This window comes from Grus americana, chromosome 3 (genome assembly GCF_028858705.1).
Source record: "Grus americana isolate bGruAme1 chromosome 3, bGruAme1.mat, whole genome shotgun sequence".
Taxonomy (NCBI): domain Eukaryota; kingdom Metazoa; phylum Chordata; class Aves; order Gruiformes; family Gruidae; genus Grus; species Grus americana.
The window spans coordinates 6,198,053-6,215,795 of record NC_072854.1 but is presented as its reverse complement, the minus strand read 5'-3'; the positions used below and the strand labels follow the sequence as shown (position 1 = coordinate 6,215,795).

The window sequence follows — 17,743 nt, the reverse complement described above, 5'->3', positions numbered from 1 at the left end:
ATTACTGGTAGATGCTACAAAGCTAGGAATAACAGCTAGTTGAGAAGAATACTTTCAGATGTGTAGGCTTTAAGTGGCTTTTCCACTTAGTAACTATGGTTTTTTACATCCTATGTACGGATCAAATGCTTATAAGTTCCTAGAAGTTATACAAATGAATGCTTTGCAGTTTCTGAATGCAAAGCACAATATACATGCAAAATATTTATTGCTGTGTATGTGAAGAGGAGGTAAGAACCTGATGTTGTGGACAACCAAGTTTTCTGTACGGCATTAGTATTAATGATTTATTGTGAGACATTTGATTTCCTAAGAGTGACTCTGTTTCAAGGTTTGTGGTGGTGGTGGTGGTGATACGCTTAAATTTTCTTTTGAAGTCTGATATAACTCCCACGTCATTCTCTTTCTTGGTACAGGCCTCTCTTTCCCTTTGGCTTAAGGCACTCACTGCACAGTGCTAAGTGACTTGGCAGGGTGCAGTGCACCCTCCGTTTCTCCCTATTTGCATCTCTTTCTTTGTTGTTGGCCAGATCCAAGTGTCATGGAAAGCAGTGTCAGTCTTTCTGTTAACTTTGATGGACTTTGCACAGGCTTGTGTTTGCATGTTACTAACATGCAAATCAGATTTGATTTTATTTTGGTTCCTTTTTGTCCTGTGTATTGTTGCTGTACAGATGGGAATGTTGATGTTAAAAGTAGCATTTCCAACTGTAGCAGTATTTATTTATGGTTTTCTGAAAGCTACATCTCTGTGAGTCTTGTGAAAGTGGCGAAAATGTTAGATTTCATTTAGATAAAGAAATTCTGAATTTAGCTGTGATAATTCTGAAGAAAAGCTTGAGGTCTAACCAGAATATGCTAAAAAGACAGGAAAGGAATACTCAAAGTCATGTCTCTGAGAAGTAAACAAGAAATCCTTCTATGCTTTACTGGCTTCTTACTCGTGATTTTCAAATATATGGATTTGGAAACATTGCTTAATGTTTAACAGGATTCAGTAGCCCTTAGATTATTTGCTAAGCCTCTGAGTGTCATAACCGACTGAATTAGTCTCATGGGCTCAATTTTGAATAACATAGAATGGAGCTGTCTGAAATTTGATTAGTCAATTAGTAACCTGTCAGCATAAGCAAGCTGTAACTTAGTAAGCTACAAGTGTTTTAAGAATTACTTATGTATAATAGTCTAGAGCAACACTGAGCATTGTTCACGTCGTTACTGCCATTCTGATGTCATGCCCTCAAGCAGTGAGACTAGCTAGACAGTGTCTTTCTAGGTCATTATTGCAAGGGTGTTTTAAGGCATGAGGCCAAACCCAAGCAGTGTAATTATACCATAGAAACTAATTGAGTTGATGCTCTTGTTGCAATTGTGAAATATCCAAATGTGTAGATATATGAAGGATGTAAAGAAAAGGAAACTAGTTAGGCCTATGTTCTCATGGAACCAGGCAGCAGTGACTCAGTTACAAGCTTATCAGAAAACTGCATGTCAAAGGTACTGAAAATGATACTGATTAGATCTGTAATCTGTGTTTTGGATAACTGGTGTTTGTAGTGCTACATGTAATCATTAATTTGAAGTAATCTTAGTATGTGTTCATTTGCAAGCTAATGCAGAATAAATTTCTAAGTAACCTTTGGCTTTTCTCTAGCCCTGTATTTTGCATACGTTTGAAGTATGATGTTTGATTACAATCAGACATTCACAAAGTCAATTGCAAAGTTTCTAGTTCACACAGCTCCTTAAACTGTCATAGAAGAAGTAACAGTAAAGGTAAAAAGAGGCCAGGAGCTTGTATGGAAGAGGTGATTTGAAGCACCTAGGTATTGGCCTAACTCTTGCTGATGTCTCTTAGGTAAATCATAAGTCTTATCAATACAGCTCTCCAATGTTAAGTGCTTTTAAAAATCATGTGCTTAAATAGTGAAGAAAAATGTGTGTTTTCAAGTAACCAAGAATACATTTTAGCAGAAACCTATTGGACATCATCTGTGACTGTGAGATCCCTGAAAGGGGTTTGTGTCCTGAATGTTACTGACTTACTGTTAGACCTACTTTTTAAGAACTAATTTTCATGGTTGTAATTTATATTAAAGCTGCGGCTGTTTTTTCTGTAGTTTTCCTTGTGCTAGGTGTTGTACAAATAAGCAACAACGGGGATAGGCATTTACTGCTCTAGAGAATTTAGACATGCTGATAAGCAGTGATTTCAGAAAGGAGAGGAACAGTTCAACAATAACAACTGGAGAAAATTCTTATAATCTCAGCCATGTATTTGGCTAGTCATTCTTGATTAGGAATTTTGGATACATACATTGATGCCCTAACTTGAGGGCAGCAATGGGGCAAAGGATGAAATTCCTGATAGGCCAGAATGTTTGATTAAGATCAGGGTAGAACTATATTATGAAGTTATTTTTAATTGTATTTCAAATAGTGAACTAAACCCAGCTTGGGGTGATGTGAAAGGAGGAGGACTGATGTAATCAGTGATAGCTTGGGAAGATAATGCCATCTTGAAAGGAGTTGAACAGATGAAGGCAGACAAAGATCTAAAGAGAGAAATGATACCCAGGAAAGTATAGTTTAAAGCTAATGGTAAGAAGGGGGTGAACTTGATTGTGCATTAGCAAAACCTTAAATTTTAAGATGGATCTAAAGGTAGATGGGAACTGTAGTGACTAATGGATTTGCTTGTTGGCAAATAAGCAGTAAAGCGTACTGACAGAACTGACTTGACATCTGCATATTCATATAGAAATGTTGTACTCTTCAGTAGAGGAAAATACTGAGTAAGTTACAGGTTGGGGTTTGTTCATCTTTGCACCCTGGAGTCAAGTATGTAAGTTCCTAGTGATTTGAAGTTGTTTTTTATCGTTAGACTTGCAAGCACACCTTATATCTCCTTCAGTGAAAATTATCAATGATTATGCAGGAAGGTCATGGTCACTAAATTGCATGTCTATGCAATTATTAAATAATTGGTATGGAAGAGTCAGAATACTACAAAAGTAATGAATTTTGAAAAAATAATTGCTAATTCAAACAAAGTTGTGGTTACAGGAGCCAATCTTTTTCTATGAAAAAGATTCTGGAAGCTATGGAAACTTTGCTGTTAGTTACAGATTGTCTGGTCTTTACACCATGATGTTAAAAAGCAGTTTTAGGAAGGAAAAAAAAAAGTCATTGGTGCTTAATTTGCAGTGCCATTAACTACCAAAAGTGGCATGGAGTTCTGCAAAATTGCTGTACATTCAGTTCAGAGGGAGGTGGGCATGTACATTAGATTCATTTTCCCTGCTTTCTTCGTTAAAAATAAATAAATAAATCACTTCTGGGGAAGGACAGAGCTCTGATTAGAAGACTCGAGGCAGAAACTATGAGAACTGTTTGTAAACATCTCCAGATGTGGAGGCATACCTCTCATGTAAGATTATGCTGTATGTTTCTCAATCTCAAATAGTTACATCTGTGTATTAATATTCTTTCAGTAGTCCAGACCATTCTGTGGTCTGTTTCAGAAGAGGCTTAAATAACTGTCATGTCTACTCATGGATGGACAAATAATAGCTTAAAATATGAGGCCATGCTGAGTAACTTTAAGTAAAATACGGCGGTTGTTACGCAGAATAGTCAGATGCTTTATGCTTTAGTCTGCACTTGGTTAGTGACTTTTCTTTCCCTGCAAAGTCAGTGAGAGAGTTGTGCTTGTTTACTGGTCTTCAGTAAAATTAATGCACAAAGATACTTTCCTATGAGATGTAGAAACAAACATCTAGGATTATTTTATCTCCAGGGATGTGGAACAGGACAGTTTTAAGGATAAAATCAATAAGATGCATTTTATTCTTTGGACCAAAATCTATGCCTCCATATATTTGAAAATTTGGTTTACTCTTTGTTATCAGATGTGCATGTTTCTTCTGTAACTTGTAAATGGGAGTCGCCTTATAAATGGAAAGGGGGAAATGATGTTCAGTTGTGTGCCTTGTATTCGTGTGGCCTTTCCAAGCGTGTTTCGTTCCAAGAAAGAGTGTCACCGTTAAAGATGAGATGCTTATTTGTCTGGGTGGTGAAAGCTGGGCTGTGCATTGACAACTATAAGATGAATAGTTTTATTTTAAAGCGAATACCAGAAAGAAATATCATAAGCATCTAGTGAGGTAATAATGGAAGCAGCAGTAGCAGATGTAATGTGTTATCCTTAGCATGAATAGTGCATGCGTTCCACTTTGTGATACTTTGTTAATTAATTAAAAAATGAAAAAAACCTGAGATTGCATCCCTAGCTTTGAACAATATTATTGTGTGCAGACCTGATGCAGATGTGTCACTGCCTGCCCACAGATTGCTTCTCATCCTGGGCTCGGTCTGGCTGTTCCTTGAAAGTTTGTGCCTTTGCTTTATCTACTTGGCTTCTAAGAGGCCGTGTTTAGGGCCTATGGAAGTTATTCATCTTACTGCCTATAAGCAAAGCCATTTCTTACTTGTTACACAAGAAGTGGATTTTTTGGACCTGCAAAAGTTAGTGGATGATAAAGGAGTTTCATTATACATTTTGAATCACTAATTTGTTTTAAAATCTGGGTCATGCATGCATGGTGCTTATCTGAGACCCTTTAGAGTGTTTCTGGTTCTAGTCTGCTTGAACAACTCAGGAGAACTTGAGGACTTAATACTTGGTGTTTTAATTTTCAATTATTCCATGCTACTGGGAGAGCGGATGATCAACAAAACAATATATGTACTCCAGTATTTGGTTATGGATTATTGGGGTTTTTAACTGTCTTTTTAATGATTTTTAATTTTTTTTTTAGCATTTTGAGCATACACTTAGAAAGCCAGTCTTGCATGTGTTCAACAGGGTTTACAGTTGTGGGTTTGGGGTTTTTTTTTTTTAAAGAAGCGCACTAACAAAAAAATCTGTATTTCCTGTAGTTAATTAAGTTCTTACATCTCCAGTCCTACAAGACTGTTTCTTATACTCTCTTGTCTGTTGGTGAGGCCATGCATGCAGTAAAATACTTAGTGGTAACAGACTAGTTAACCTAATTACTCTGAAGTAGGGGGTGTGAAGACTAAAGCATTAATTTTAATTTTGTGTTAATTCATAGTTGTCTTGGCTTTTGTTTCCATGCTGTTTTGTTTGGGTTTATATAAATGAAAATGTCCATCTTTTTAAATTTTTGCATGATTTCAGGTTATATGCAAAATGTATTTATGAAAGGCAAGAAAGAGGAGTGATGCAGTAACCACATTAGATGTATGTTTAATGAATTAAGTCATCATAACAGTAAATTCTACTCTAATGTGTTATTTAATGTAAAAAAATTTATGCAGAGACACATCTTTTTTTGGGTAATTCTGCACTTTCTTTAGCCTGTAACAGAGACATCAGAAAGTCTGTGAGACTCCGCTTTTATTTTAAACTGACTGAGTTTAGACCTATTTCTTTTTTATGTGAAGTGAAAGCTGTAGTAATATTAAAGTTTGCTCTTCCTGATTATTGAACAGCTGTATTGGAGGACTGTTCTGTAGTGACTGTTTGCATGTACCTTTCTCTTAGATCCTCCTGTGACATTTTGGCAATGGTGCTTGGTGAAAGTACTTGAGTAGTACTTCAAACAATGGAGGTATTGACTGTATAGATATGTATTTTAAGACTGCTCATATGTGTCCCAAATGATAAGAAATAGCTTGGAGATTTAGTGCTCTACAGTTATGGGCTAGATGTGTAGCCTGTATATTAAATTCAAGTTTTAGGAGCAGCAGAATTTCAGTTCTTTAATGTCTCTCAACTGGATCTTGAATAAATAGATGGGTTATATAGATGGTGTATTGATTGGACAACCATCGATGTGAGTTAGTATTGCTTGGTAATTTCAGAGTGGATATGGATATGAAGGATGGCTGTGAAATGAAAGTCTGCCCAGGTATCTTACCTTGATGAGAAGGATGGGCCTAAACTTGATGAGAAATGACAGAATTTGTTTCCCTCAATGGAGAACTGTTCTGCTGATACATATGGGACAAATACTGTTTTCTGTTGTGACTCTTTAATGTAAGAGACATTGACATTACAGTAGATGCTTTAAAATATTTATATCAATGATTATATATATTGTTTAATGTATATTTTTTTTATTATAGGTTTGATTGCAATATTTTACTTATGGGAAAAAAATTTATAAAAGCTGGACCTATTTGGATGGGAACTCATAATTACTAGTCCAAATAGTGTTAATCAGAAGCTATCTTCTCCCTGCCAGAGTTCATGATTAAAATACGGCATGTTGAAATAATCTGTGACCTAATCTGAACATCTGAATTCATTTTGTAGAATATGGCAAACAGCTGCATCTAAGTTTGGAGCTAAAACAAATACAGTATATTGACCCATTGAAGATTACAGTAGGCCTTTCAGTTCCATGTTAACTGTATTTATTGAAGAAAATTGATTTGAGAGTGCTTCTGCTTTTGAATGATTTTTTTTTTAAATGTCCGGAAGAAAGGAAATAGAACATACGGACAATGGGACTTTGATGTGTAAAGAAGTTAATTATCTAAACCATCAAACAAAACATGGGCTGTGGAAGTAATTATTGTAAAGGGTCTGATGAAGCCTGACAAGCTGTTGGTTTTTTATGTCAAAAAAATGCTGTACACCTGCTTGATTTGAAAGTTAAATCATTTGGTTGCAGTCGGAAGACTAAGTTTTTAGCGAGGCAGTAGCTGAGAAGCTTTCAGCTCTCAAACCTACTGATACTTATACAGATGTACAGCCCTCCAAGTTTTTTTAATTAAACTCTTCTTGTCCACTTGGAGGGCAGGAACCTTAAGAAGTATTAACTCCAAAGTAGGACATGCATGAATCACAGATGTTATGCTGTGACGAGACAACTATGGAATTGTCACATGGGGTTTTTTTCGGAATTTTGTGAGAATGCTTCATAGATTAGCAGAACTGAACCTCATGGATAAAGCAAAATGTCTGCCATGGAAAATAAGCCATATGCTTTAAGTGATGTAGGTAGCTGAAAAAAAACCCAACCCCTTAAAAAAAAACCCCTTAAGTCTTTGTATGCTGTTCAGCTTTTAAACTTTAAGGCACATATGATTGGTATGTTTCAGAATTTTTTCTACAGTTCTTTTTAGAAAGTATTAACTGAGGTGTTCCCCTAACTACTTTCTCTTGGGTCTGGGGAAAATACAGAATTTACAGTGTATTAATTTATATTTAGGAATATTGATACTGTGATATTGGATATAAATATATAGCTGCTAAAAAGCATCATAATCAGTCCCAATCAAATAATGAACAAGAAAACATGTATAAACTTCAAAATCTTTGGGCTGTTCCTGAGTACCATTGCAGCTTCCTCTTCACTCCCTTCCATGTGTACATAGAGCTTTCCTAGAAATACTGTCACCTTCCTTCATGTGATAGACTTTTTTTTTTACTCTTTTTTTTAAACTCACTAATTTGACTGTTTAGATTATATGACTCTTTGGTAACTGCTGATTATGGCAGGATCCTGCCAACACTTAAGCCTGGTGCATAACTACTCATGTGATTAAAATCAGACTTCAGTGGGAGTAAACTTGTGATTAAAGTTACACATGTGCCTAAGTGCTTGCAGGATGGGTACCCAAATTAGAATCTGAACAGAAGTCTGTGAAAATGTACTTGAAAGCATTAATAAAAAAAGTAAATGTATCTAAGTGCATAAACTTATTCTTATTTTTGTTGTTCATCCTCATGCTTTTATGTCATTAGCCTTTCAAAACACTAATTCTTTTGTTAGTCTCTGAAAGTATCTTACACTTTGTACTTAGAGTATTACAAGTTTTCTTAAACCAAAGCATAATATTTGTGATTTATTGCGATGCTTTTAATGGCATTTAATAGAAATCTGGTCATGTACTTTTAGACAGATTTCTTCCCTAAAACACAATCTTAATTATAAAATTTAAAAGTGGAGAAAGGCAGGACGTCTTTAGAGGTCTTACAGCAAAGCAAACTATATTAACATATGGTTTTCACTGTCATTACTACAGCTACTACTAATAGTACAAGAAATGAGCAGTACACCTCAACTGTTACTAGTGTGCAGCAAACCAGAAGAGGAAGAAACGTAGTGGGAATATATTCTGTTTAGCAGGAGACTTACATAGTGTGTGCACTTCTTTGTTAAAAAAAATTCTTGAAGGGAAAAATGAAACTCCCTATTCTATATTTATAGTTTTCCATAATTAGATAAACTTTGATTTGTCAATGTTTTAGTAAATTATTTTTAAAAATGAAATTATGTAAAGGCATTTGACTTGCCTTTTATTAAAGAGGAAAATGTAGATGTGATAGAGAATTCATAGAATAAGAGTGGAACTGTCCTGGGTTTAGGTTGGAGTTTTTAATGAGAAATGTGTATAGAAAAGCCGTAAAACATTTTGTATAAAGATAGTATCTTTAGTCATATAAATATTATGATGATATTCAGGTCCCACTCTTGATGCATTTCTGTTTTGAAGGCTAAAGCAATATGTGTACATAAAGCTGGCATTTTAGGAAGGAAGCTTGTGATCTTGGTGCTCATCAGGATTTATCTGGCTTTTTCTGAGATTTTGTTTTACTCCTCTTGGTCTCAGTGGAGACAGTATGGATATGACTTACTGGTGCTTAGGAATATATACTGCAGGAATATAAAAGGATGTTTTGAGTATCAAGATACTGGTGTCCATGAATACCATGTATTCCAGAATAACAGTGGTTTTATCTTAATAGTTTTCCATTGGTGCTCCTAGGGTACCTCTAAATGGGTTGCTGAGATGATATTTTTAAAAATAGCACATTTCCAATACTTTGGTTACAGTAAACATCAACTCTCTTATGTTTTCTACAGTGTCTCAGGCTTCTTTTTGCATGCACAGTCTTTGCGTTCAAGTCTACCCCAAAAAGCTTTTCTTCCCTTTTTAGTATCTAGTGTGAAGCATACATATACTCTCTTTAAAATAAAATGTAAGTATTTTAAGTGCTGTTACTTCTTTGTTTACTCAGATGAGCAGCACTGTGGCTAGCCCAATGTCAACGATTGCCTCTTCAAGCGGTGGAAGAAAATCGACAAGCTTTACGCCTGAATTGCAAAGTATGATGTAAGTAATCAGTTTAAATATCTGGTAATATCTACATTTTGTATGCACCTTTTAGCTGGTTTCTTAGAATGTGTGTTTAAGGGTGACGGGGGGAAAGAAGAGCAGGTATCTGTGATGGAACTGTTAGAATTTTACTTCTGATTTGTAATTGTACTTTGTGATTCAGAGGTGAGTTAGATGAATAAAAAACACGTGCTGTGTTGAAAGGAGAGGAAGTCCTGCTGAGTAAAGAAATGCATTTTTCATATTACTTTAGAAGTCATTAGAGACTTATTTCTCAGTCCTTCATCCAAGAAAGCTAAGCTTCCTATTGTCATATATGCACATATATGCACATATGCATATATTACCATCTTTCAGTGCTAATACAGAGAGGTAGACTGAGACCATGACATTGTGATGAAATTAAGATGTAAATAATTAAGTTGTAAATAACTGGGTTTTGGCAGATAGGAAGTAAAATTGTTAAAAAGATAAGTTGTTTGTTGTTGTAAATTAATGGTAGGCTTTTAGAAACCCAGCTCCAAGCTGTGATATTAAATGATTTTTGTAGTTTACCACTTATAACACCTTGAATGTTATTTAAACAGGTGGGTTTTGTCAGTCTTAGATACTTGCATAATCAGAAGGATTCCTTCTGTAGAAGAAATCTTTATCTTGACTGGTAGCCTACTACGCTGGGCTGACTGCAAATCTTCATTTGGTGGAAAGCAACATATTCATCAAAAATTTCACCTCCACTATATGGCATTTTTTCCCCTTTCTACGTGAATCCAAGACACTGTACTGTCAGGATGGGGGTGGTGGGGAAGTAATGAGCTTGTTTCCATGTGAATTCATGCTTCTGATTTATCAAATGCTTTAAAGAATATTTCAACTTAGAGCTAAAAGATATCTAACCTCTAAGGCTGCAGATAGCTTGGCGGTAGTGGCTCATGTCTAAATTGTACCTTTTTAAAAAAATACATGATTATGAATGTTAACTTATGGGGCAGGGAGAGGGTGCACATTTGCCAATTGCTGAGGTCAGCTGCACATAAAAGGGAGCTTTGCTTTATGAAATCTTGCAAAAGTGTCTTAAAGAATTTTTCTCTATGTTCGTTTGTCAGAGTTGAAAATGAAATGAAGAAAGCTAGTCCCAGAGTACTGAGACATAAATCTATGGTTTCAAAAGACAGTGGTATTCATTGGCTCTCTTCACTCATTTTAGCTCTGAAAGTCTGTCCAGGATGTTCTTTAAGATAAGATGAGGTAAAGTAGGATGAAGTTAACAGGGAATTAATTTTGGGCTACTGATCTTTACTTTGGCAAGATCACTGAAAACGCTCCATATTTGAGAGCTTCTTTTTACAGTGTTCCTTCACATTTTTTTTTTTACTAATTTTCAATCAGCTATATAAAAATCAAAATAGTTAGAGCATCCACCTTCTGACCCATAGATGGGTAACTATGTTTCAATGACAGGGAAATTTTATTTATTAAAGCTATGGATGCATCCTCACTGTTACAGTGATACTATCCTTTTGATCGTTTTACTTCAGATCATTAGTTGTTGAATATCTATTAATGAATGTGGCTTTTAATATATTACCTTGTGCAAGTTTAAAAATTTTAGATAGTCTTATCTGAAATGTTCTATTCTCCTCCTTCCCCTTTCCATTGTGTTAGAGCTGAGGATTGACAGGAGGAATGTTAAAGCTTTATTTTTATTTATAAATGCATATTATTATTTTTTTTCTGCCAGTTGCCTTCCATAACCATAAAGAAGGTAAATTATTTCAAGCCTCCAGAGATAATAATCATTTACCAGTATAAAAACTGCATTTGGCTTTTCAACATAATAGAAATACTTAGTATTGCTGTATCATACCAGATACGCTCTCTGTTTTTACTTCTGTTGTACTTGAGAGGAAGTTCATTTTGGAGCAAAAAGGTGTTTCAAGTCACTTGAGGCTACAATTGAACTGCGTTTGTTTTGTTTTGGTCAGTTATGGACATGACAATACAAATCCCCCTCCTTCCTAGCTCTCTGGCACTCAACCTACTCCTAACAGTCTCCTCTTGCTGCTACTTTCAGGAGCTGCAGGATTTTACGCAGATTAATGGTGGTGAGAAGAATGCTGTCTTGCTTGTTCTGTCATATGTTGTAGATTCACCTTCGCTCTCATGTAACATTTTCTGATTTGAATTGCTACATGGGCAGTAGATATGAAAGGAATTACTTGCCTCCATTAAATTCTACAGAGTTCCTTGTCCAAAAGTAGAAGATACAATTTGTTTTCAGTTAAGTGTCCCTAAGACACTACTAGATTAAGTGAAGCATGGGATACATCCCACTAGAGTATGTTTCAGTGTAATGCAAATGAGATAATTGTTTCCTGTGTGCCGAATCTTCTAAAGTAGATGAATACTTTGTTACGAACCCAGTGGTTTGCTGTATTGAATTTTTTTCAGATAATAAAATATTAGTTCTGTCATTCAAGAGAATTCTGTTTAGTTATTGCTCACATCTATTGTAGTCATCTACACTGAAAAATATAAGTGTTGTTCTTGGTGGAGAAAATAACTGTGACTGTGTTTAAAAAACAAAAGAGCAGCTGTGAAGTTTGGAGTCAAAGAAGCCTGTGCATCAATTCGGATCAGTATCTGAGGAGCCTGCATTTTATTTAATTGTGGACTTCCCGATAAAGTTTTTTTGAAACTACCCTTCCCGCCAGTATACACATGATTCTGTCAGAATGTAGAAGTTATTGTTGGCCATATAATTGGAAGAAATAGACATTTTCCTTTTGCTTCAGAACTGCTGTAGTTATACTTTGAAAGCTATGCAAACAGATCTCCTGTGCTTTAGAGTAACAGTTTTCACAGATTCATTAACTAGTAGGAACTGAAGAAATTCCTTGAATGTAATGAGCACATTGAAAGTTACATTTTTATTGTTTGCTGGAAAAAAAAAAAGGAGACTTTTGAAATGATAAAGTGCCAGGGATGAACCATGTGGAGAAAAAAAAAAGACAGCTGTTTCTTTTGGCCAGGACTGCAAAATGAAGTTACCACTTTAAAAGAACTTTCCAGGCTCTGACAGAAGCTGACATTTTTTATAAACTACATAATTTAGGAAGTTACAAATTCTCCCATTTAGGCAATTTATAACAAATCCATGCTGTCATCTTAAGACCCTGGGAAATAGTAAAAGCCAGAGCATTACAGTGCAAAAAAGGTAACAACTTTCTTAAAAAAAACCCAAACTATTTCTACATAGTTTGTTATTGTGAAGTTGAATAGGATCAGCTATTTCCTATGGATTGTCATCTGTATGGAGTAATATGAAAAGTAACTTCAACTTATCCTGCCTTTCTCAACAAAAAAATGCACGCAGCAAGAAGATGAACTTGTGAGAAATGAGTCGTATAGGGACGTTGGGTGCTCATCCAGAATGGCATTGGTAGTTTGTGCTGATGCTAAAAAATGGGCCGTTGGATTGTAGGGATTTAAAAGGCGGAGAGAATGTAGAAAAACTATCTTTTTGAAGTAGAATATCAAATCCTGTTATAACCCAGTAGTGAGATCTGAAAGTCTGTGGATAACAGTACCTCACAGTCTGAAGGTGGTATCTTTGATTAGTTTATAATTTACAGCACTTAAGTGTTGACTCAGGGTTTGATCCCCTGAAATGTCTAAGTCTATGTGTAATGTTAAGCTTGTGAGTAATGCTGTTTAAGGTGAGGAGATTATCCATGTGCTACATCTAATTTTGAACCACGGCACTAGGGAATGAGCTGAATCCTTTTGTAGAATTGTGTTTTTATAAGCTCACAAATATTTTTCTGGTAAATTTGAGAAGGCAGGGTACGTATAGGAGTCCTGAAATGAAGTCCCAAAATACTGCAGAAAAGCTGTCTTAAAATTTTTAAAAGTGTTTCATAGTATACATATATATGTATTTATAAATAAAATGGTTCTGTATTTCCACCGATTAAGAATATTTAAAATATTTACTTGGATTTGAAGACATTTTTATTTGTCAGGAAAAAAATGATCTGTTGTGTGTCATGTCTAATGCCTGCATAAATAGTAGTAAGTATAACTGGTGATAGTACTTAATATGCTAATTACCTTGAGATATACAGATTTTAATTAGAAGTATCAGACTGTCCCAAACACATGTCAATTTACAGCGCACTGCCTTTTGCATGGGTATATTTGGCTTTTAATTGCTAAGACTTTGGAATTATTTGATTTTTATCTTACAATCATTTAAAAGAGCATAATGCTATGTAGATTTTGCTTTGGCTCCCACATCCTTTATTTGTATTTGGATATTTTATTATGTTACCATAGAACTTACAGCAGTAGGTGTTAATAATTCAAAAAAAAAAGCTTTCAGCATGTCAAGTGCATTTTACTGAGGTTTGTTTTACAAAGCTTAATTTGGCTGATCTACAACCTGTTCCCAAACTAACTGCTAACCTTAGGTCAGTTGCACTTATAGTTCTGCCCAGTAGATTCACAGCCATGATGATTTCACAGTAGCTGTTAAAATTTGTAATTTGGTTGAGATAATCTATTTTGTAATATAAGCACTACTTATAGAGTGAATTTCTAGAAACCATGACATTCTAAACACTTGTGTTGAACGATTTGAAAATGAAGAAAGAATTTTTTTCCATTGGTAAAATATCTTGATTTTTCTAAGCTACTTTAACTTTTTACAAAAATACTAATTACTGTGATCTGAAGTTAATTAAGAAGTTTTTTTTATTGATTCAGTGTATGGTTTTGTTTTCCCCTGAAAACTCATACAGAGGTGATAGCCAAGATTAGTTTAGGATCTCAACAGAATGCTTTCAAGCATCATGTGAATAAAATTTTCCCATGAGAAACATAAATTTGAGACTAATATCAGTCAAACACTTAAGTTTCCTACACCCTGCAACTTGATCCTGCAGGTGACCCAGTGTTTAGCTTTGCATGTTCCAGTAATTTTATGACAGCTAAACATCAATTCGGAGCCCAATCCTACAAATGATAAATCTTCCAATGATATTGTATAAATTACTATTAAACTTCCATATCAGAGGGTGTTTTTTTGTCCACTGGAATTCATCTGATGTGCAGGGAAGTAGCTGTGAGGATGCCCTTGTAGGAAGAAAACCTTAAATACCTGCTTAAACAGGATGCTTTTCTGATATCAAAATTTTGTAAAAATACATGGTTTAAGTAAATGGATGGATGGCCATATTTATCGTTCAGGCTTGTGGCAATGTGAATGATCAGCTTGATAATACATTACTTAAACTGTATCAAGAGGCTGAACTATATTCAGCCACAATACTTGGACTATGTCTGGTAACATTCTGAATTAAGTGCATTAAGAGCTGCTTTTTTTCCTTCCCTTTGTATGTAACTTGAATATACAGGATATAAATTAAGCCTGTTTTCATAATTAGCTTTTAAGGTAGACTTTGTACCAAAAATCAAAATTTGATGTTACAGGGTTATGAAGATATATGTAGTGATGGAGGCAGTGGAGAAGACAATGTTTCTGTTGGTTTTATGTAAGATTTTCTGGTTATTCATTGTACTTGGTGTAGTTAGTATTAAAATAATAGTATCCATTGATAAATATCAAATTTAGTATTGTTATTAATTGATTGTTTCTTTCCAGACAATGAAAATCTGTCCAGTTCTTATTTCAACTTTCTCCAGCTTGTACCTTCTACCCATCTCTAATATACTACTATGGTGTGTTAATGTGCAGTAGAGATCTTAAAAAGGGAATATGAAGTTTTTATTATTTATAAATGTATTATTTATAATCTATTCTTTCTTTTTTAACATGTAGCAAATAATTGGAGAGACTTGGTAAGAACTGAGGCTAGTTATTAAACCTTTATTTCATTAAGAGTCCTTGGACATGTCTGCCCAACTCTTGGGATGTTTGTGTGGTCCCTGTTCCTGAAGTATTTGAATGCTTTTGCAATATTCATAATTTTTCTCCTGTCCTTCACTTCTCCATTTTTGTGGCCTGGTGTGTATGTGCATTTTGTGTCACTGTTCATCTATATATCACAAGAATGAAGTAAGGAAAAACTAAGCGAAGGACTTGTTTTGCTAACACACTGGCTGTCTTGTTCTGTTGAATTAACATATTTCGTTAAGATAAAGATTATGTGTGATCCATCACCAATCTACTGACAGTTCTTTGTTCAGTGTCTCTTTCTCTAGCAGACAGTGGTAGAATAAGCAATTAATATTGAGCACAGGTATGCTGAATGTAGGACAAGAAGTTTGAACCCAAACTTGGAGTGTTCAGTTTGGGAAAGTGATGAAGAATCATTTCAGAGATGAAATTCCTGTCTGAATACTTTTGATGTCTTAAAAAAACTTGGAGAAGGTCTTTCCTAAATTTAATGAAGGCTACATCAGGTGAAGAAGTCATGATTCAGTCATGTTTTTCTGTATATACCTATGTGTAGGTTTTGGAGGTACATTTATAGCTATAAGGATAGTGAGTGCTATAGCTAACTAGCAACATCTTGAATGTTTCTGTGTAGAAGGGTATGGATAGGATTTAAGAGTAACTTGCACTCCATTTTTTAAGTTTCTTTTTTCAGGTGCTTGTAACTCTCTAATTCTGGTGATGAAAAAGGTTTTCAGTAGTTTATGCTCAAAGGCAAATTTGAACAAGTTTGTTTCAGTTCAGAGTTATCAGAGCATAGAAAAAACACTTATATTTGCTTACGTCCTTTTTATAAATGCCTACTGCAATAGTTGGAAAAAAGTTAGAAATTCATTTTGCCTGACTGTATGGATCTCTGGCATTGCTGTTAGTGGTGAAGTTGCAGTGCTGTAAGGAAAACTCAGAATCATAGTTGTATTCTTGCCTTTGTTAATTTTCAGCTTACAAGCATCACAATTACAGGGAGTTATTCAGAAGCAATAGAGGATACAAAGCTCATATCCTCTATTTCTTCCCCTTTTTTCATTTTTTCTCTCATCATTTGTTAAAATAGATTAATAAACCGCAAAATCTAATGTCAAAATACCTTTAGAAGTTTGTAAAGCTGATAACTAGTGACTGCCAGTTCTACTGGGGTGTGGTCTGTATTTCATTGTACTCAAGAAAAATGGGAGAAAGTGAGTTAGGCTTTGTCTTTGTGTTGCTACTGTTATTTCATCTTACTAAGATTAACCTGGTACTTTTGATCTCTGTAATGCTACTGATGGTGCTGCACAAACTGCCTGCAGGAAAGGGATAGAAAATATTGTGTGTGTATGTAGAGTGTGAGAAACTAAAACAAATGGAAGACTTCCCTGTTGAGCTTAATACAATGATATGTGTCTTTTTATTTCCTTTTTTTACTTTTGTATCAAAATACTTCTGGGAGTATAAAATGGTATGTTACGGAGAATAACATCTATGTTGCTGACCTTGAAGACTTTTCACTGGAGTACTCTTTCAGTAATAATTTCTTATATGCTGGGGTCTCACTGTGTAATGGAGCCAACTTTCATGATTATTCTCACTGTAATATTTTGAATAACATTTGCTGTTCAAACTGGCTAGTAGAGAGCGGTTCTAGACTTCTGGTCACACATGGGGTGTCTAGGTTGAGCATACTTTTATTTTAGACTCACAGACACTGCATGGTATGAATGTTTATTTTTTTCTTTCCTATTTACAATGTGATCTTCCAAAATCTACTCTTTTTTTATTGTCTGTTGCAACCTTGTCAGGCAAATAAATTGTTTTTAAGGATTAGTGTTCCTAGAACTCTCTTCCACTTATTTAGGATTTCTCATCCATTCTCACATGACAACATCTTGAGGAATAACATTCTAAATTTTTGAATGTGAAATGAAATTATCAAAAGTATGATCTCTGAACTAATCTTTTCTTCCACTGATGTATTCGGATAACCCTTCCTGACTTGAGTTGGATTGCAATTTGTTCAGCACTGAATGCCCTGGAAGATCTCACTGATTTCTTCTAGTATCAGATGTTAAATTTACTTTCAAATACAGAAATGCAAATTCTGTTTGATAATAACAGTGCTTATGTATGCTAAAATAGTGTTTTCTTATCAGTTAGAAAGTTCAGGGAACCTGTTGCTCACTGCTGAAGAAATGCACACCATGTGTAATGTGAAAGAAATGTTATTTCTGCAGCTGTGCTTTGCCAGATTGGCTTGTGCTTGTGTCTTAATCCATTTTGAATATCAAAATAATTGTAATCTGAATGACTCAAAGTACTTAGATTATATGCAAAGAGAAAAATACACAATATGCATTTTGTGCTGGTTGCAAGACATAATTTACTGTTGCATATTTTACCTGAAGTGTTTGTTGTATGACTTAATGAGGTAACTTTTAAGAGACATTCTCTGACAAAGATTTTGGACAAGAGCTAGAAATCATTCTTTTTAGCTGTTACAGTCAGCCTGCTTCTTGGTTTTTGATGAACGTCTAAACTTGTTATCCTAGCCTTCAAAACACACATGGAGTTTTTTACGTCTCTTTTGTTATAATGGATTTTGTCGCCGGTAAGTCCAGTTCACAGTTGTTAAACCATGGCCTTGATTATTTT

The 17,743-nt window shown here is 34.8% G+C and overlaps 1 protein-coding gene across 9 annotated transcripts in view; it reads left to right on the top strand.

The window, feature by feature from the left end:
• Positions 1–17,743, top strand: part of SUPT3H (SPT3 homolog, SAGA and STAGA complex component) — a 283,193-nt gene that overhangs the window by 1,321 nt on the left and 264,129 nt on the right. For 5 of the 9 annotated variants that reach the window (XM_054820115.1, XM_054820119.1, XM_054820116.1 and 2 more), the window contains exon 2: positions 9,059–9,153. In XM_054820115.1, coding sequence (XP_054676090.1) covers positions 9,059–9,153 — 95 coding nt within the window. Of the gene's footprint in view, positions 1–5,569; positions 5,637–9,058; positions 9,154–17,743 lie in introns of all 9 variants that reach the window. The other 4 variants (XM_054820111.1, XM_054820118.1, XM_054820113.1 and 1 more) reach the window with 1 other exon arrangement.